The sequence below is a fragment of the Microcebus murinus genome, chromosome 6, assembly GCF_040939455.1.
Source record: "Microcebus murinus isolate Inina chromosome 6, M.murinus_Inina_mat1.0, whole genome shotgun sequence".
Lineage (NCBI taxonomy): Eukaryota > Metazoa > Chordata > Mammalia > Primates > Cheirogaleidae > Microcebus > Microcebus murinus.
In genome coordinates, this window is record NC_134109.1 from 111513593 (window position 1) to 111534086 (window position 20494).

The 20494-nt window shown below is 43.2% G+C and overlaps 1 protein-coding gene across 8 annotated transcripts in view; it reads left to right on the forward strand.

Annotated features, from left to right (window-relative positions):
* Positions 1–20494, forward strand: part of SCAPER (S-phase cyclin A associated protein in the ER) — a 503757-nt gene that overhangs the window by 456446 nt on the left and 26817 nt on the right. For 7 of the 8 annotated variants that reach the window (XM_012739362.2, XM_012739365.2, XM_012739364.3 and 4 more), the window contains 2 exons: positions 11533–11770; positions 17046–17195. In XM_012739362.2, coding sequence (XP_012594816.1) covers positions 11533–11770; positions 17046–17195 — 388 coding nt within the window. Of the gene's footprint in view, positions 1–3483; positions 3882–11532; positions 11771–17045; positions 17196–20494 lie in introns of those variants that run through there. The other variant, XM_012739368.2, reaches the window with a different exon arrangement.

Below are 20494 nucleotides of genomic sequence, written 5' to 3' on the forward strand. Positions count from 1 at the left end.
GTGGTTATGTTTTAAAAACATAGTCTGCCACGTTTCAACCTCCCCTAAAAATTTTTAAGAGTCCCCAGTCTCCTGTTCTCAGCTGTCTTCCATTCTCTCTGCAGTCTCTTGTTTGGTACTGTCTGCCTACTCCTAAATCTTTTGTTGTCATTAGTCACTGTCCTTGAACAAAAGGCTTCCTGGTATTGGGAGATAGGCAATGAAGAGAATATAATAGGACTAGGCAAGTAGAATTAAGGTAAGTAACATTTGCTGAGAACCTTTTGTATGTCCTGGGCTAAGCTCCGTGTGGGCTGTCTCCCCACGAGCATTCAGCAGTCCTGCTCCCACGTCCAGGGAGTGCCCTGACGAATGAGTGACTGTCCCTCTCCTCCAGATCTGGGCAGTGAGAAGAATGCAGAAGCAGGGACTTATGCGCTGTCTCTGTATTCACAGCTGGGCCAGTGCTAGTATAAAGACTTCTGAAAGATCCATCCCAGCTGACAGAAAGTGCTAGTTGACTCAAAGGGACAGAAAAATGACTATTTCGTTGGTACAGTTCAAATCAAGTGCCCACCGTGTGCTAGGCATTATTCCAGAGAATGGCCCACAGGGCCAGAGTTCAGGGGTAGCCTGCACTGCCTTACCATTCTCATGAGGGGTAGCAGGTGATGAAGGGAGACTGTCTGTACACATACAGGCGCACTGGGCTCAGAGCAGCAGCATATGTCTGGCATACACTTGCAGTTGGACTCCCACCGGCTCTATAAGTTTGAGGAGGGTAGGATATCAAAAGGAAAACCCACACATAGGGTCGTGTTGAAGAGCACAGGTTGGGGAGTCAGAAAGATGTGAGTTCAGTTTCTGCTCTTTCCATTTTATGACCTGTGGCAAGTTCTTTAGCTTTTCAAAGCCTATTTGCTCACATAAAAAAGTGAATTTGATAATTCTTACCTCACAGGGTTAGACAAGGCAAGGGCAAATGGAGGCTAATACATCTGTCACCCTGGCCTCTTGCCCAAGGTGCTCTTTTTTATATATACACCGATTTATTATATCCTACCTTGTTCCAAAAAGATTTGCGATAGCTTACAAAAGTATATACATTTTCATTCTTTAAAAAAATGATAAAATTAGAACAAAAGGAAATAGGTAAGAAAAAGTAAATCAAGACAGATCAAGTAAGATTAAGGCACAAACCATATTCTTAACAAGGCCCTGCTAGACATTTCCGCTTGGAATTTCCACCAGGAACTTGGACTTCCCTGGCTTTCACCCACGTTGGCTGCTCTTCCTGACTACCTTGTTCTGCTCAGGATTCCTGTCATCTGACCAGATTCAAGACCCAAACCTTAGTCCTCTTTGACTTCTGTCTCGCAGAATCCAATCTGGTCCTATCTGATTCAGCCAAAGGGAGGTTTGCCTCAGAAATGTGAGATGGAACATACAGTTTATACCTCTTTCTTGATACTTGTCTATTTCTGTTGGGTTTCAGTCTGAAACTGTCCATTCTTGGTGCACCCATGGCTGAAGAATGACCAGACATGCCAAAGTTAGGCAAGCACAAAAATGAGGTTTATTGAAGAAAGATAGGATCGTAGGGCAAGAGCAAGTTATAGGTTTACAGAGCATGGCACACACGCCATGGATGACGACTAGACCCACTGTCGCCGCAGGGCAGGCAAAAGGAAGGGCTTGGCTATGGTCTGCATCTTATTTTATAGTGTCCGAATAGGGACCTCCCTTGTGGCTCAGAAGTCACCATGGAACCACTTTGATTAGACAGTTGGCAGTCACATGACCTGAGCCTTAACTACGCATGTGGGTTCTAGGTCACTTTCCAGACTTTATGGTAACCGTATAGCTTGGCCCATAGGCCAGAGAGTCCACTGCATTCTTTTGCAGCTGGTGCACCAAGTTCTGATTGGCAGATTCGTAGAGTATTTCCTCCTCCCCCAGGCATGGAAAATTAGGGTTGGGCAGGACCAAGGTGGGGGCAACAGCACCCACTTTCCCCCTAGGAGACCCAGAATCCCTCACTATCTACCTAACATTTCCAGTTCATTAGTTCTCTTGCCCCATGTACATAGTTTTTAAAATATTTCCCTAGAGAAAGAAACCAACTATCCTAGCAGCTACCCTTCGGGCACCTAGCACCTGAAACAAAACAAAATTAGAACTCAGGAAATAGCTGTTAATTGACAGTGCTAGCAAATACCAGTGTGCACCATTGACTTATGCCAGGACCCCATTTCTTGGGCCTATTCTTAACACAGGAGGAAAGGCTGTCCACATCTCATGTTCTTCTTTCTCTAAGAAGGAGACATTCAAGGCCCTCTTTCTTTGGGATGCCTTGCTAAGATCAATTCTCCCTTACTTCCTTCCACTTCTTTGGCAAATATTTACTCATAACTATCTTTTGAGCATGTGCTGTATGCCAGACACTTGCCAAAGTTTTGAGGCTTGATTGGTGAGCAAGACAGCACTCTTACAGAGCTTATGGCTTAACAGGAGACAATAAACCAATAAACAAATAAGATCATTTTAGTTAGTGCCAAGTAACATGACAAAATAAAGTATTGTGATACAACAGAGTGACTTGGTCAGGGGTTCTGTGGATGGAGTGGGCAGGGAAAGCCGCTCTGGGGAGAGGACACTGAAGCTGAGAAGAAGCCAGCTATGCAGAGACCCAAGGGAAGGGTGTTCTAGCTGAGAGGAATGGCAAGGTCCTGAGGTGGGTATGTTCTAGAAACCGAAGGTGATGTACTGGAAAGTGAGGCTTAAGAAAGACAGTAGTAGGAGATGAAGTCAGAGAAGGGCCAGGAAGTGGGGACAGAAAGATGAGAAATCTGAGTTCTACTCTAAGCGTGATGTGATGCCATTGGACAATTTTAAACAGATGAGTAGCTTAAAAAGTAAAAAGAGCATCTGTTTACTCTGTGAAGAATGGATTCAAGAGACAAAGATGTAGCCAGAAAGATCATTTAGGAAGGTACTAGAGTCATCATGTAGTTCCTGATAGGACAGTTTTTTCTCCTAGTTACCCAGAAGAAGCAATTTCCTTTACTTGACAACACAGCATAGCCTCTGGCAGAGCCCCTTCAGCCCAACTTCCAAATCCGAAAGACAAGAGAGGCCCAAAGTATCAACTAAGCCACGAAAACCAGCATGTCAGCACAGGGCCCAGCATGAGAAAGCCAAAGCTAGAAAGGGAAGGAATGTCCCATCTGAGAGGCAGTATTAGACAAGCCTGGCCTGCAGTTCCAGGATCTAGGAGTGTGTCCTGTCGTCAGTCCCCAGGGCTGACTGCCTTCTCACTCACCCTGTCCTGTCATCCATCCGGCCTTAGTTTTCCCAAGACTGTCCTGAGCCTGTCACCTCTTTCCTCCCCCACTGTCCTGGGTCTCCATTCAGAACTTTGCCAGAGCCCAGAGTTTCTTCTTAGTGGCCTCACCCTTTACGCTCCAATCCCACTGTGTCTTCTCACTCTTGCTCTTTCTCCAGCCTCCTCCAGGTTGTTGATCCCAAACAACAAGAACGTCCGTGCTGATTTCATCCTCTGTCACTTCTCTTCTCAGGAAGGTTCCCTCTCAAAAATTCCTCTTCGAGTTCAACTGAAATTCATAATCAAGCAATTGGAAATTTTCCCAGGAATCTGGACCTATCTCGTGTTCTCACGTTTTAATTGTCCCTGTGTTTTCCCTCTTCTCTAACCAAGTGTCCCGGCTGTCTCCGCATGCCGGTATCCACCTTTCTCTCGCTCCCACTGCTCCACTGGCATCCTCATTTCCTTCAACCAGGAAATGTCCTTCAACAGCTCCAACGTATTAATAAATATGCATTAAACAACCTATTTGCTACAGCTACTGTATATATATTAATGACATAAAGGTTTCCAGTGGAGGCGGGGGTGGTGTGCCCTGTATGTGTGGAGTATGTGAGAAAGAGGGGTGGAGACACTATAATCTTCAAAGTACATTTACATCTGTTATAACTTCTGAGAATTGCACAGAATCTGAGACACCATCCAGTCTCATGCCCCGCTGAGTTTTTTTTTTTTTTTTTTTTTTTTTGAGACAGAGTCTCGCTTTGTTGTCCAGGCTAGAGTGAGTGCCGTGGCGTCAGCCTAGCTCACAGCAACCTCAAACTCCTGGGCTTGAGTGATCCTTCTGCCTCAGCCTCCCGAGTAGCTGGGACTACAGGCATGTGCCACCATGCCCGGCTAATTTTTTATATATATATCAGTTGGCCAATTAATTTCTTTCTATTTATAGTAGAGACGGGGTCTCGCTCTTGCTCAGGCTGGTTTTGAACTCCTGACCTTGAGCAATCCGCCCGCCTCGGCCTCCCAAGAGCTAGGATTACAGGCGTGAGCCACAGCGCCCGGCCTCCCGCTGAGTTTTGAGTGCCCTGTGCCACTGCAGTGGCCGCGATCCTCCAGCTCTTCCAGGACGAGGAAGAATGTGTTAATAATACCTCACCAAACAGCCCATTTTGCTTTTGGGAGTTCTAATTATTAGAAAATTTCTATAGGTTTATCTAATATCTGCTTCCTGGTAATGTCTCTACCCTGGAATCACAAATAGCAAATGAAATATTTCTTCAGTTTGAAGATAGCCTTTGTGTCCTCATGTTGTGAACTAAATTTCCCAATTCCTTCAAATGTTCCTCGGGTAACGTTGTTTCCAGATACTTTTACCACACAAATCACTTTCCTTGGGAACTTTCTGACACATCAGTGTCCTGAACTGGCGCAGCACCAGTGCCGGGCGCAGCGCTTCCAGAGCAGCCACGCGGTGGCGGTGGGGCCACCCAGGGCTCCGCGCTTGCAGGGTGTGCTCCTCTTAGCCAGGACCGAACTGCATTCGCGGGCAAGCACTGCTCTTTCCTGGTGGGCAGCTAATGTGCTAAGTCCTTGTATTCCCCCACTTATTGTTAACAGTCTATATTTCATCCCCTATCATTTATCCTCTTCCCATTGTAAACGTATGCAGTTAGTTTTTATAATCTAAAAATAGGACTTGAGGGTGATTTCTATATATTTTATCCTGCTTTTAGTCCTCATATTTATTTTTAGGTAAACTTAATTTTATTGACTACTTTCTCCTCTTTGAAACTATCTTCACTTTGCCTCTAGGTTACCACACTCTTCCAGTTTTCCTCTTACTATTTTTCAGTTTCCTTTGCTAGTTTCTTCTCATCTCCCCAACTTCTCTACATTGAAGTATCCCAAGGCTCAATCCTCAGACTACTACATATATTTACTCACTAGAATGAGCTTTTCATTTTAAATACATCTATGTGTTGATAACTCCCAAATATCTCAAGCCCAGACCACTCCTCTGAATTCAGGCTTATATATTTATTAAGCCATTCAATAAATATTTATTGGATAGATACTATGTGTCAGACACTATTCTAAGACCAGGGGATATATCTGTGAAACAAAAGAGACAAAAATCCCTACTCTTGGGAAGCTTATTTTACATGACTTCCAATCCAGTATCTCCACTTTGATGACAAATAAGCATCTCAAATTTAACAAGTCAAAACTGAACTCCTGGTTTTTTCCCCAGACATGCTCTATTCATGTTCTACCCCATTTCTATAAATGGCAACCACATACTTCCAATTACTCAAGTCCAAAACCATTGAGCCATTTTTTACTCCCGTTTCCCACACCCACATCCAATTTATCAGGAAATCCTGTTGGCTTTCCCTTCTCAGTATTTTCAGAATCCAGCCACTGCTCAACACATCTATGCTACGCTACCATCCTTATTCAGCCACCATCATCTCTCACCTGGATGATTAAAACAGCCTCCCAATTGGTCTCCCTGCTTCTGCCTTGGCCCTTCTAAAGATTTTTCAATCCAATAGCTATAATGATCTTTTTTTTTTTTTTTGAGAAAAGAGTCTCGCTTTGTTGCCCAGGCTAGAGTGAGTGCCATGGCGTCAGCCTAGCTCACAGCAACCTCAAACTCCTGGGCTCGAGCGATCCTTCTGCCTCAGCCTCCCGAGTAGCTGGGACTACAGGCATGCACCACCATGCCCCACTAATTTTATATATATATATCAGTTGGCCAATTTCTTTCTATTTATAGTAGAGACGGGGTCTCACTCTTGCTCAGGCTGGTTTTGAACTCCTGACCTTGAGCAATCCGCCCGCCTCGGCCTCCCAGAGAGCTAGGATTACAGGCGTGAGCCACCACGCCCGGCCTATAATGATATTTTTAAACCTAAGTCAAGATTCCATCACTTCTCTGCTCAGTACCTTCCAGTCGCATCCCATCCCAACAGCAGACACCTTATAATGGTCTCCCATGCTCTGCCTTCTCTCTGTTGTTCCCTCTCTGACATTATCTCCTGTTACTCTTCCACTTACTCAACCTGCTCTAGCCACACTGGCTCTCCTGCTTTTCCTGAACATGTCATGCACACTCCTGGCTTTAAGCCATGAGATTTGCTGCTCCTCTACCTGAAACACCCTCCCTCCAGACATCCACATGACTTGCTTTCTCATTTTTTATAGAATTCTGCTTAAATAATACTTTTGAAAGGGGTTCCCCAACCACCTTCTATAAAGTAGCATCACATACACCCCTACTTCTTCATTTCCCTGTGATGTCCTCTGCTCCCCTGGTTTGTTTCTTATGTCTTCCTGCACTAAAATGTCAGCTTTATGAGGAAAAGGCCATAGATTTTATTGCTGAATCCCAGTGCCTGGAATAGTGCTTGCCATCTAGTAGGCGCTCAATAAATATTGTTGAATGAATGAATAGGCCCACTGCAGTAGGCAGAATAATGCCCCTCCGCTGATATCTGTGACTATACCCTGCATGGCAAAAGGGCTTTGCAGATATGATTAAGGATTTGATATGAGATTATCCAGGGTTATTCAGGTGGGCCAATGTAATCACAAGGGTCCTTATAAGTAAAAGAGGAAGCAGAAAGTCAGCATTAGGGAGAGATTAGAAGACGCTCTGCTTCTGGCTTTCGAGATGGATTAAGGCCTCACAAACCAAGGAATTCAAGCATACTCTAGAAGCTGGAAAAGGTAAAGAAACTGATTCTCCCCTAAAACCTCCAGAAGGAACACAGCTCTTGTTTGAAGATAGCTCAGTGAGATCTATTTTGAATTTCTGGCCTCCAGAACTGTAAGATAATAAATTTCTATTTTTTGGAGCCACTGGCTTATGATAATTTGTTCCAGCAGCACTAGGAAACTGATACACCCACTTGCCTCTAATTAGACCATAACCTCCTTTAGAACTGGGGCCTGGTCTTCCTTGACCTTGCACATCAGGCGTGCTCACTGTTCCTGGAGCACAGGTAATTTGGCTTTTTAAATAGAGTAGCTGACAGAGCATAACGCCTCTCTGTGCTCACCACAAAGCCTGATGAATGATGCCGCCACTGAATGCAGGTTGGCTTTCTCGGAATATCCCAGTACATCAGAGCTGAAAGCTGGAATACTACTGAGAAGTACTTCATCACTCCTTAAACAGTGAAGTTCTCCTCCGTCCTTGGGAGAGACAATAACTTAATCCCACCCATTGTAATCCCTTTGAGTGCAGGTCTGTGGGTTCAGGGGCTAGAATCAGAGGTTCTCATAAGATGCCTCAGGGATTCCAGAACTAAAGGCATGAACAAAACCAAACTCCAAGAAGCTAAGAAAACAGTCTGGATCACCAGCACTGGAGGAGCTCAGAGTGGATATTACCAAGCCAGAAGTCTGGGGACCAGGGAAGTGAGAGCAGGCAAACCAGGAACAAACAGGGGGAAGGGATTATAGAGCATGGAACTGTCACCGCTACTTTTTTAGGCCAACGAAGGCCTGGTGCATAAATGTTTTATAGCAGCAAAGATGGAAAGTGTGGCATCTGATTCGTGCCTGCACAGGTCACTACTGGTTTGCCCACTGCATCTCTTTTAAGGCAAAGTGGTGTTTTCAGGCAGTGTGCAAGAATATTGATGCCCCAGTTTTAGTTTTTCCTAATTGAATCTAGCTTGTAATGAACAGAAATGAATATCCCACTAAGATCTCTAGTCCTAGAGACCAAACAAAAACACGTTAAAATCTGGTAAAATTAAGAAGATCTCTGCCATGGCTCACGCCTGTAATCGTAGCACTCTGGAAGGCCAAGGCAGGTGGATTGCTAAAGGTCAGGAGTTCGAAACCAGCCAGAGCGAGACCTTGTCTCTACTAAAAATAGAAAGAAATTAATTAACCAACTAAAAATATATATACAAAAAATCAGCTGGGCATGGTGGCGCATGCCTGTAGTCCCAGCTACTCGGGAGGCTGAGGCAAAAGGATTGCTTGAGCCTAGGAGTTTGAGGTTGCTGTGAGCTAGGCTGACGCCACGACACTCACTCTAGCCTGGGCAACAAAATGAGACTGTCTCAAAAAAAAAAAGAAGATCTCCTATGTAAAAATCTGATTTTTCACATCTTCCCTGTATTTTTAAAGAAAACTTTGTAACCCATGCCTGATATGAATAAGGCCTTTTACTTTTTTATTATAAACATTTAGGCTTAAAGTGATTATAACTGACAGTTAAGACCAACAGGAGCCAGTGGCCTGTTCATGGACAAATTATCTGTACTTCAGGCTAACTCAAAAGTCAACATTCTCTAAAGTCCCTTCAGGTATACATTAGTCCTGAGGAAGCCAACTTCGGCGGACAGACCTTCTCTCCTCTACCTCCATCCAGTATACTCTGTGGGTTCACTTTAAATTGAATGGTCTTTTCCATGAAGCAGTATTATTTAATATATGCATTTTGAACCATTCCCACGTCTGAGTTCTTAAATGCTTTACTTAGTTGATTTTCCTCGGTCAACATTTTGATTTCATTAGGAGAATATTTGCAAAAGACTGTGCCGCATTATTTTATAATCTGTGAGATAATCTGTGAGATAATAAAATCTATTAGTGTTTTCCTAAACAATGGTGTAGAGGAGGAGCTTTTCTGTTGACCCTCGCTTACTTTTTTATATATATATATTTTTTGCATTTATTCCTTGGAAGGGAAAATAGCAATGAATTCACGTCATTTAATAAATGCTCAGAAAGATTAAGTATTACAAAGTGTTTTAAATGATAAAGCTATATTCCTAAAAATCTGCATTAGAATGTACTGATAGTTTAAAAGCAACACAAGCAGTTAGGACAAGGCAGCCTTCTGAATCACAGAGCAGTAAAACTGTTGTCACCAGTAATGACGTCACTCATCCCCAAAGTTCTAAAAGCCTATTAGAAATAAGCTTTAGGGAGAAATGTCTTCTGACTTGTCATTGGTTCTAAAAGGCAGTCAGTGTTAAATAAACACAGGCCCCTCTTGGAACCTATGTAATAAACTCAGACACATTAATCTCTGCTCACGTCTCTAGTCAGGGTCTGACCCCTAACTCTTTCAGCTTTCATAGAAGGAAGTAAGGACCAACTGACATTAGCTAACAGAAGTTTATGTAAAGGTTCAGATGTAAGTATCTTTTCTTAAACTTTTATTTTATTGAGTCCTATAAGACAAAAATGTCTCTCCACAATGATACAAGATCGCATTACAGTCTCTACGTACAGTGTTCGACATCACAAAATTTAGTTTAAGAGAAGGCAGAGAGAGAAAAGAAGAGATCCTATTTGGGCTCCTTGGACAAAGCACTAACGTTAAAGAAGTCAAAAGGTTCTGAGTAGTACCCCTGCTTTTGCCACTAACAAATTGTATGACCTAAAACATCTTACCTTATCTCTGTAGTTCTCAGTTGCTTCATGTGTACAATGAGAAAAGTAATACCTTCTCTACCATTAATATGAAAAACTGTAATAAGAATGAGATAAGGTAAAAGATGTGAATGTACTTTAGCAGATCCTGCTGTACAAATGAGATGACAGTATTTTATAAGACTGCTTCTTTCTTGAGAAGAGAACAAGGTATATAAGGATGTCATATCACATGGTCGTATTCTTAACAATATCAGAAACAGTACACATTCAGGACATAAATGTTTACCACAGTTATGAATAAAACTCTACTTTGATGCAACTAGCAAATTAAAATGAATAAAGTGATCCCTTTGGAAAAAATAAGTTATGAATTAGGAAAACTAGATAAGATACTAGAAACTTGCCCTCCTACACCTCCCAATTCCTATTTAATTAGGGGTGTCTCTTGAGTGCTTCTGGGCAAGATAATGAGGTAAGCATAGATCTTCAGCACCTCTCTCCGATCCCAGGCTCCAGCTGAAAGGAATGGCAAACAACAACACACATCCCCCACCCCCGCAAAAAATAGAAAACTTATGTTAGTGTTAAAAACTAGGAAAGGGCATTATCCCATACTAGAAACATAAATACATTCCTGCTCAATATTGGGCAGATTAAAGAAAGATAGTGAGTGGGAATTTGTAACTTTCCTTCCTGAGAAAAGCAGAGTCCCACAAAGAAAGGCCACTGGCCCACTTGCAACGTCACCGAGGGGCCTGAGAGTTTGTATGGTCGTCAGAGCAAGTGGCTGTTGTCACTCCAGACTTTACATCTTCGCAAATCCAAACCCTGTGGAGGAGAAAGGACTTCTTGCCAAGCGTCTCCTTCCATCCCATTCACTCCGATTGTGATATGTGCCATCCCTGAATAACCCTTAATAGCCAGAGAAATAGAATGCACAGCTTACCCTAGGCCTGGGCAGCCCTGAGCCAGAGTAAATAGGGAGGGCCTGCCATAACCACACTGTCCTGGTTCTAGAAAAAAAAAGAGTAAATGAATGCTTGGCAGCCATGTGTACTATAACTGCCTGCTCTTGGTCACTAGATGCTTCATATAGATGCAAGTTCAGGAATTTGGATGATTTAGCAAACCCTTGCTGCTTTACTGTTGATTTTAGGAATTCATTGGCCACTGCCATTGTCTCTTCATGCTTATTCTTAACATTACCTGCCACAGTTGCTAGGCTGACTTCGTGATTTGCTATAGACCTAATCCACCACTTGCTTGTTCTTGAGACTGTAGGCCCCACAACCTGTCCTGCCATTACCCCTTGGTGTTGGAACAGTGCCTCCAACAGCTGTTGAAGGGTCTCCCTACCACAGTGTACCAACACATTGCTGGGCTTTTGAGGCTTCATGCTTTTCTGATAGCTGCCTCCCCTATGAAGATTCCTTTTGTGTATCCAGAAAAGAAGCTGCACTGTTTTTGACCTGTTAATCCCAAAAGCTCTCATAAGACTGTCCAGTCTGCCCAGATGTAAGCACTAAACAGAGTGGGGCTACCTAGGCTGTGGCATATGGGGAGGGCGGGTGGCAGCCTCACGCTGGCCGCAGGGTGCTCTGTTGCCACTGCTTCCACTGCCGCCTCTCCCAGCGGAAGAGAAGGGAAGCCACGGCACACTGGTGGGGAAGGCTGCATTTATTCCTTGAGGTTTCTTATTACCTTATTACACAACTCATGTGGTTTGTTTTTAACGGTCTGCTTCTCTTGTTCCATTTGACCTATAAAAATGCTAACATCGTTTAGGTACATTTCTCTCAAAGAATTGAATGTTTCTTTGTCAGGTCATACTGCATATTTGACAATAATCGTCAGGATCCCACAGGGCTGACAGCTGCTCTTCAAGCCACAGACCTGGCTGGAGTTCTGCACATGCTCTACTGTGTCCTCTTCCACGGTACCATCTCGGACCCCAGCACTGCCAGTCCCAAAGAGAGTTACACCCCAAACACGATCCAAGTGGCCATTCAGAGTTTGCGTTTCTTCAACAGCTTTGCAGCTCTTGATCTGCCTGCGTTCCAGGTACCAAGGCTTGGTTTGTGTTGATGCTAACCAACCAAGAGTTAATATTTTAGTGTAGATACGATATGAGATTCTTCTCCTGGATTGGGGCCTAAGAAATAAACTACAAAAAAATGGAATTATACATTTACTAAGCTACTATCTTCTGGGAACTGTATTAGATGCTCTTCATGTGCTTTCTCCTTTAGTCTCATAACTACCATGAAAAATATTATTTTTCCCATTTTACAGATGGAGAAGCTGGCAGTTAAGTATAATAATTTGCCCACGGTTACATGCCACTGAGCCAAGACTAGTACCCGTGATTCTCTGACCCCAAAGCTATGCTCACCCAGTGCCACATACCACTTATAAACCTTTTGTCTTGAATTCTTTACATAAAGGCATTATCATCTCATCAACTTTTAAATATAAAGGAAAGTAATGGTTTCTTATATAAACAGAACCAAAATTAGATAAATTGTTTTGATTGATAAGACTTTCTGTCAGTAATTTAACTGATTTGTGTCCAATGTAAAGTACGTGCATAAGTAAATGTGCAAAGCCCTATAAATTACATATTTATAGCTAAAGAAAGAAAAATTGCTTGATGCTATAACACCAGACTGTCAGCTTACAAACAGATTTTTTTTCACGTAGGAAATTTAATTTTCAAAAACACTGAATCTTTGGAACAGAGCAAGCACCAAGAAATAGACTTTCTCTTTCAGTTTATTAACTGTCGAGTGATTTCATTAAAAAAGGAACAAACCTGGCAGATGACAACCCTGTAATTTAGATGAATTGCTTTGCTCAGAGCGAGAAAGTTTAAAGAGATACATATGTATGAAATAGTTGTCTTTGCCATTCTGAGATGGAAGAAATACTTCTGTTTTGTAGCTGATGACAAATAAGCAACTCTTTGATGTCTCCCTGTCATTCTGTTCAAAAAAGGAAATTAGTAAGTTGTACCATTGGATCTAGTATCTTTCAATTTTATGCAGTTAGTTTATCCATCATAAGAACAGAAATCACTTCCTTAGTGTTGTTTGCAAAGCAGTTGAACTAGCCTTAGATGGTAACCAACTATACAATACGCAGAGTCCTGGGATTTTATAGCCACACCAACATGGGAGATATCTGCTCCAAAAACGTCAGTGGTTCTTCCATCAGGGTTGAACATAACATCTTCGTTTTATGAAGACCCAAGCCCATTGTGTTCTGCCTGGAAGCAGCTTGGAAATTGAGGGACCCTAATTTTATGGCTCAAAATATGGAGTTCTTTGTTTCCATAGATTATGAAAAAGCAAATATCTAAAAACACCTCTTACCTTCTAGTTTCTTGGGTCTTCTAACCAGGATTTATACTATTGCAGGATACTCCACATCTAGGTTAACTCAGCCATTCTGTCTGAGTATCAGGGGACCCCTGGTCCCTGCTCCCTCCCTTCTCTTGTGAACTGGTGGCCTTTGTAGCCTCACTCAACACGGAGCACCACGGAACTTCAGCCAGACCTGCTCCCTAGTGGCCTTTAGGCATGCTGGCCAATAATGTCAGAAAAATCAAGAGCTTATTTCTAGAACACTTCATGCTCAAGCAAAGTGAAAACCAAGATTTCTCCTCTCCAGATCTTTGCCCATATGTGGCCCGAAACTATCCCCTACTTGAGACACTTTTGCCAGAAACAGCAGGAAAAAACACCAGGGTGGCTCAAGAGTGATCAGCTCTTTTCAAATCAAATGCCCTACCTCTTAAGTGGAATGTCCTTTCTGGGCCAGTTCTCACAGTTCTCCAGTACCTTCGCTGCTTTCTTCTCTCTCTCTCTCTCTCTCTCTCTCTCTCTCTCTCATGCAACTCTATATTTCTTTCTTTCTTCTCTCCTGCTTGTTTTTTCTTCTTGTTTTATCTCCATTCTGCTTCTCCTATCTTCTTTTATTTTAGCCAAGCTTTCCATGACTTTCTCATTCTCTCCCTAGCCACAGTTCCCAGGTACCTTTTACCCGTAACCAGAGCATAGGCCAGGAAAGCCTGCAAGGCTCCTCCGGTTACTTTGACCTTACAAGGTCCTGGCTGCCATCCTTTTGGTGCTCAAGATCCAGCACATGCTTCTCTCTGACACCTCATCAGCATGTGAGAGGACCTAAATGCCTAGAATTTAGCATCAGGGCCTTAATACACTTAACCAGTGATTAGCACATTATTTCCAGTTACTTTTAGGCATTGTAAAACAAACAAACTTAGTGGGGTAAACAGCCATTTTATTATGATCATAGATTCTATGAGTGTAGAATTCAGATAGGGTCATCATAGTGGAGATGGCTTGTCTCTGCTCCATGATGTCAGGTCTATAGCTGGTAGCTGAAATACTCCGGAAGGCTTCTTCACTCTCATATTTGATGGCTAGGATAACTCAAAAACAAGGTTCACGTAGCAGTATTAGTCAGAGCCTCTGCATGCTGCTTCTCCATGTGACTTGGTCTTCTCAAAACATCATGGTGTCTGGTTTCTGACCGGGAGTGTCCTAAGAGGAAGCTTCCAGAAAGCAACTATTCCAAGAGAACCAGGCAAAAGCTGCGTGGCTTTTTATGACTTAGCATCAGAAGTCATACAGTTACATATCAAGATAATTAAGCATACTTTATCGATTAAATCAGTCATAAGCCTTCCAGATTCAAGGGGAGAGAGACATAAGCCTTACCAGCTAAAATGAAACATCTGTCTACAAAGTGTATAATGCTCAAATAAATTAAATACACAGCATCTGCACTGTAGAGCAATGGGTGAGTTTTGGAGACAAATACTGGTTTTTTGATAGATATGATCAGAGAAACTCCTGGTCTACTTCATCAAAACAACTTATATGTCAAAAGTAAGATTTTAGGAACTATGTATGTAAAGGACAGGAAGAGAGATTTTAGGTGCAAAGAAGGAAGGTACACATCTCAGCATGGGTGTGACCTCAGAAAAATCTAAGAAATAATGTTTGAATTGCCTGGGAGGCGCAAAGGAACTGAAGAAGAAAACTGAAATGAGATAAATAGCTCGACCTGATGAAGAATCAGACAAGATGATGTCGACATGCAAATAGCCTGGGTTCCGAGGCGTCACAAGAATGCGGAGGTGCCGGAGAGGTGCCCTTTCCAGACCCCTGGACCCAGAGTCAGGCTGGCCTGACTGAGCCGTCACACTACACTTCACATTATGTGATCTTAGACAGGTCATTTGAACCCGTAAGACTCAGTTTCCTTATCTGTAAAATAGAGATTAAAACCACCTACCTCACAAGACTGAGGATTAAATATGATTATATAAAGATATGTGCTAGCTAACACATGGTAGGTGATCCGGAAATGCGACTGACTCAGTTTTTAAAGATGAAGAATTTACCCAAACCATCTTACAGATGTTGAGTCAGAAATTTGGGAACTAAATGCAGCACTCCCAGGGCTCCTCCACACTTCTTCAAAGCCATGAGCCTGTGTGCTTGTCTTGTGTGAGAATCCATCACGTAGTAGTAACAAAAGGTTATCCATTAGACTGCTTTCTTAGCAGGGTCCATTTCATTGTATACTAATCAGGCTGTCAAAATATTTTTCTCCCTTCAACAAAGAGCCTGACTTCACTCTGAATTCACATCATCACAGATGGCCTTGAGATCAGGGATATTGTATATTGCATACACTGTGACAGGTTTTACAATTGAAGGTGGTCTCAAGAAACAAATCAATGTACTGACTTGGCAATTAATTCTGGCTAAAAAGGAAATACGGTTTCCTTGAAAAATTGGTTTAATTTTTATATTCAAGCTTACATGTCCTTTGACCTGCTCTTATCAGTGAAGGTTAAACAGAGGGCACTGGGTCACAGCATGCTGGACGGGACTAATTAAATAGGGGCAGAGCTGAGAAGGTGTCACTACTTGATTTAAAGGAGCAAAGCCCTCCTAAAGTCTCTTTGGGGCTTGAAAAACATTTTTTTGTTTCAGGGCTGTGAAACAGACAGAAAGAACTCTTAAAATTTAGCAGTGATTTTGTTTCAGCAATACTCACTAAAAGGACCCTGTTTCACCCACTGTTAGGTAAAGTAAATTCATTGAAACTTGCAAGCTGCAACATATCAGACCTGGTTCAAGCCCACCACGATTTCAAATCAAGAAATGAGTTTAAAATGCTGCCTTTTCCCACAGCCCAGCAGCGGTGCTTCACTCCAGTGTGGGCTGCGAGTGTGTTCTGTGGGTTCCGCCTGTCCCCTTTGCCCTCCTGTCGCTCTGTCTGTTTGACATGTTTATTAAATAGAATCTTCAGCCTGCACAGACAGACTCAGACTCTCCTCTTGAGTTGCCCACACCGACAGCCCTTTGCCTGTCTGGAGAAAGAACCCCAGAAGCCTCATTGCTGAGGGCCTTCGTAGCTTGCAAGGGATTTTTTTGTTTTGTTTTTTCATATTCTTTTGGGAGCCTTTGGTTTATAGAGCTGTTTACTTGAATAATAGCTAGTTATTATGTATATTTCTTTTCTGTTTGAACATAAATAACTAATTAGAAATATATATTTATCTCTGTGTCCAAGAAAACATTTTCTCCTTCAGAAAAAAAAAAAAAGAATTATTAGAAGTTAGCTAAGTAGTAGATTTACAGGTGAATTTTATTATTTTTATACTTTTCCAAATTTTCTACAGTAAGAATATTTGTATAATGAGAAAAATTAAACTATTAAAACATGAAGGCCAGGCATAGTGGCTCACGCCTATAATCCGCACTCCAAGAGGCTGAGGCAGGAGGATCGCTTGCAGCCAGGAGTTTGAGAACAGCCTGATCAACATAGTAAGACCCTGCCTGTAAAAAAAAAATAGAAAAATTAGCTGGGCATGGTGGTGAGTGCCTGTAGTCCCAGCTACTTGGGAGGCTGAGGCAGGAAGATCACGTGAGCCAGGAGTTGGAGGTTGCTGTGAACTGTGATGACACCACTGCACTCTAGTCTGGGGAACAGAGCAAGACACTGTCACCAAAAATAAATAAATAACTATGCTTTTTAGGTAGATAATGTTTTAATCGACATGGTACAGGAATTTGGTCTGCTGTGCTCAATTCTCTGTCCCTTTCAGGTTAAACATTGTATTTATTATGGTCATTTATTAGAGCAAGAACCCCTGAACTGAACGATTAAGCATAGTACTGTAGAAATGTCATATGTCTTTCCAGCACCGTGGCAGAGAGGGCACAGGGCGCAGTCTTTGTGATCTGCAGTCATGGCTCTCCCTGGGCTGGGGGTTCTAACTGCCCCTTGTCTTGGTCAGTCTATTGTAGGGGCAGAGGGCTTGTCCCTTGCGTTCCGGCACATGGCCAGCTCCCTGCTGGGTCACTGCAGCCAAGTCTCCTGTGAAAGCCTACTTCATGAGGTCATCGTCTGTGTGGGCTACTTCACTGTCAACCACCCAGATAACCAGGTAAGAGGCCCCGGCAGGTTCCGTAGCCTGCTCCCCCAGGCCGAGAGTGTGAGGTATCGGGGTGAGAAAAGGCAGGCTCGCCTGCTGGAACCCATCTGTCCTGCATGGAGCCCTTTAAGCAGGCTCCAGGGATATGTCTCTAGCTTCTTCTCCAAAGATATTTGATCAGCACTAGATTAGCACTAGGGCCTTCTCTTCTTAGAGCTTTAAAAATAAAATACTTTTAATAAAATATTCTTAAACCATACAGAAGCCTCTGTTCCCTTACCACATAGATTCTACTGCTCTAGCCCTCAGTCTTTTGTTTTGATAAGGTGGCTTGCATCTTTCAACTTGGGTCACTTTGCACATGGTATTACAGTCTGGTGCTCTATGAAACCGTTCTCAACTTGGCTTCTGCCTATGGGCTTTGAGGCTTCTACGCAGTGTTGGATGAAAGGCTGAGAAAACGGGACTCGGCCTCTACTCCCTAAGTCACTTGAGTAGTTTTGCTTTTAACTGCTTTGATTATCTGATGTCTTAGCAAGATTACATTTGTAAAGAGGGCTCTAATGCTTTAAGAAGTTGGAAATCTGTTACAGAGTTTGTAAAGAATAATAATAATAAAGTACCTTGTTTCTCCTTGTTTTTGTAACCAGAGTCATGGCATAACTAACATATCAAATAATAATTCCTGACAGCCTCATTTCTGTAAAGCTCCCTACTCAGCAACCTTAATTATATAGACTATAGCTAAGAAAAAGGCCTCTGACAAACTCCTTAACCCTCGCTCTCAGCTTACTAATTTTTTAGACAAGTCTCTAACAAGTGTGTGGACTAAGTTCATGGGCCGGCAGCAGGCTAGACCAGGGCAGGAGGAGGTGGTGGAGCCAGAGCCGTGTGCCAGGTGAGAAGCTGCTCGCTGGGAGCCGCAGCCGCTGGCCTGGCGGGAACAGTGCAGGCGCAGACCCAGAAATCACAGCCATTTGTGTTCAGAAGCACACTAAGCCCCGTTTTTTTTGTTTTGTTTTGTTTTGTTGAGACAGTCTCGCTTTGTTGCCCAGGCTAGAGTGAGTGTCGTGGCGTCAGCCTAGCTCACAGCAACCTCACACTCCTGGGCTCAAGCAATCCTCCTGCCTCAGCCTCCCGTGTAGCTGGGACTACAGGCATGCGCCACCATGCCCGGCTAATTTTTTCTATATATATTAGTTGGCCAATTAATTTCTTTCTATTTATAGTAGAGACAGGGTCTCGCTCTTGCTGAGGCTGGTTTTGAACTCCTGACCTTGAGCAATCCGCCCGCCTTCGTCTCCCAGAATGCTAGGATTACAGGCGTGAGCCACCGCGCCCGGCCTAAGCCCCGATTTTTATTTCCCAGATGATTGTTGATGTCTCTAATGCTGAACCTCAGTGAGCACAGAGGCAAAGTGTGTGTTCAGTGCATTCCCTGCCAGAAGGCTGAGGAACAAGCAATCTGTTTTAGAAATGTTTCCATGGTTATCACATGGAAAATCTCGACCCCACCAGAATAAGTGTCACATACAGCACTGTTCCTCCTCTGCAGGCTCCGTAGGCAGAGAACTTGGAGGGAGCTCCCCACCCCCGCCCACCACGGCACACTTGGCAGTGTCCTCCCCTGGGGTACCCCGTGGAGGCACCCTGTCATTTCTGGAGACAGGCCATCAGCTGCAGGAGTCACTCACAAGCTCCTCAGGGAAGGAGAGTTGAGGGAAATCTTCCGTGTGGATTGTTTTCTTCATATGCATCCATTCAACCTACCAAATTGTATTTTATTTTCTTTTAAAAGTTTTTATTTTTCTAGTGAAAAAAATGATCCTTATTTATTGTGAAAAAGACAGGGCCAGTATAAAGAACAAAACAGAATCACAGTTATCCTGCTCTCCCCATCTGAGGCAGCCACTGTTACCCTTTTGGCAGGTTCCCTTCCAACCCATTTTCTACAAGTAATTTTACATAGCTGAGGTCACACTGTACAAATGCTCTTGTCTTGCTTACTTAACATTATATCAGACTCGCTCTTTGTGAAATTTTTTTGTCACTTTGTCTTTGTCAGGCATGTGAATATTTTTAATAGCTACATGGCTTTATCTTGTATGGACATTCATGGTTTACCTAGCAATTTACTTTCCTGTTTCATACTTAAATTGTTTCCTATAGATCATGACACTGTCTACTGCATTTGAAAGAGGTGAGTAATCTGTGTATGTGGTGATATTTTGCTTTGTGCACTTCCGTAGCGAGAAGCTGGGTTCTTTCAGTGCTTCCCATATTAGTGATGGTTTGAAACTTTTTGCTTAAACCAACTCTGTTATGATAAACTTACTGAGCTCAGAACTTTGTGGGATTTCAGAGAGTTTTTCTGCATATACTGGATCACAAACTAATCCTCTCCTTTAGATGAAACACACACTTTTGGTACCTTTGGGTGCGCAGGAGTGAATGGGAACTGGGGCGCTTGCATTTGGAGAGGGCACATAAGACCTGCCTTCGACCTGGTGGGAAAGCCATGGCTTGGGCTTGCAGGGACGAGAGAAGAGCAGACGAAGTGAGTAGAGGGAGCACAAGGCAACACCAGAGGCGGACGAGGAGCCTGAGACCCTGTCACTTGCCAGTCAGGGAAGGAGAGGACACAGTGCGGTTTGGAGATCACTACTGAAAGGTGAGCTCACTCTGAGGAAGAAATCAGAAAAGTGAAAAAGCCAGGCCGTGTGTTTCAGCACCTTGCCTCTTAGAAGGATTGAATATTGAATTCGACATCCACTTCTGATGTGGGAGAAGATCAGAGAAGTCATTTCAGCTTTCGGGCACTTGCTGAAATCTATGAGAAGAAAGAATATGATTTTTAAAAAGCAAAGAAAGAATAAGAAACTAATAGAAAAGATAGTGACCAGAAAAGGGTGAGACACAGTACCCTGTGGAGATGCTATTTCTGAACACAACTGCTTATATTTGTAGGGTTCTTTATACTATTCTTCCTGCGTGCCGTCCCTTGAGCCTGGTTAGCAGTCAGTGAGGCTGCATGCACAGGTGAAGAATTGGAGCTCTAAGAGGTAGCAAGCTCCCTGCAATTACACAGAGAATCACTGGGAGATCGGGTAGAATCCAGGGCTTGCAAAGCCCAACTCAGTGCACCTTTCAGCTCACCTTACATTGCTTAAGAAAGTCAGATGTCATAGGCACTGTCTACTGCAATGGAGCCCGTTCATCAGAAGCACCTCAAGAAGCTGCCATTCTACCCCTCTAGATGCTGACTTGGAAGCTGTGTGCCTTTCTGGGAGACTCATAAAGACCCTGGGAAG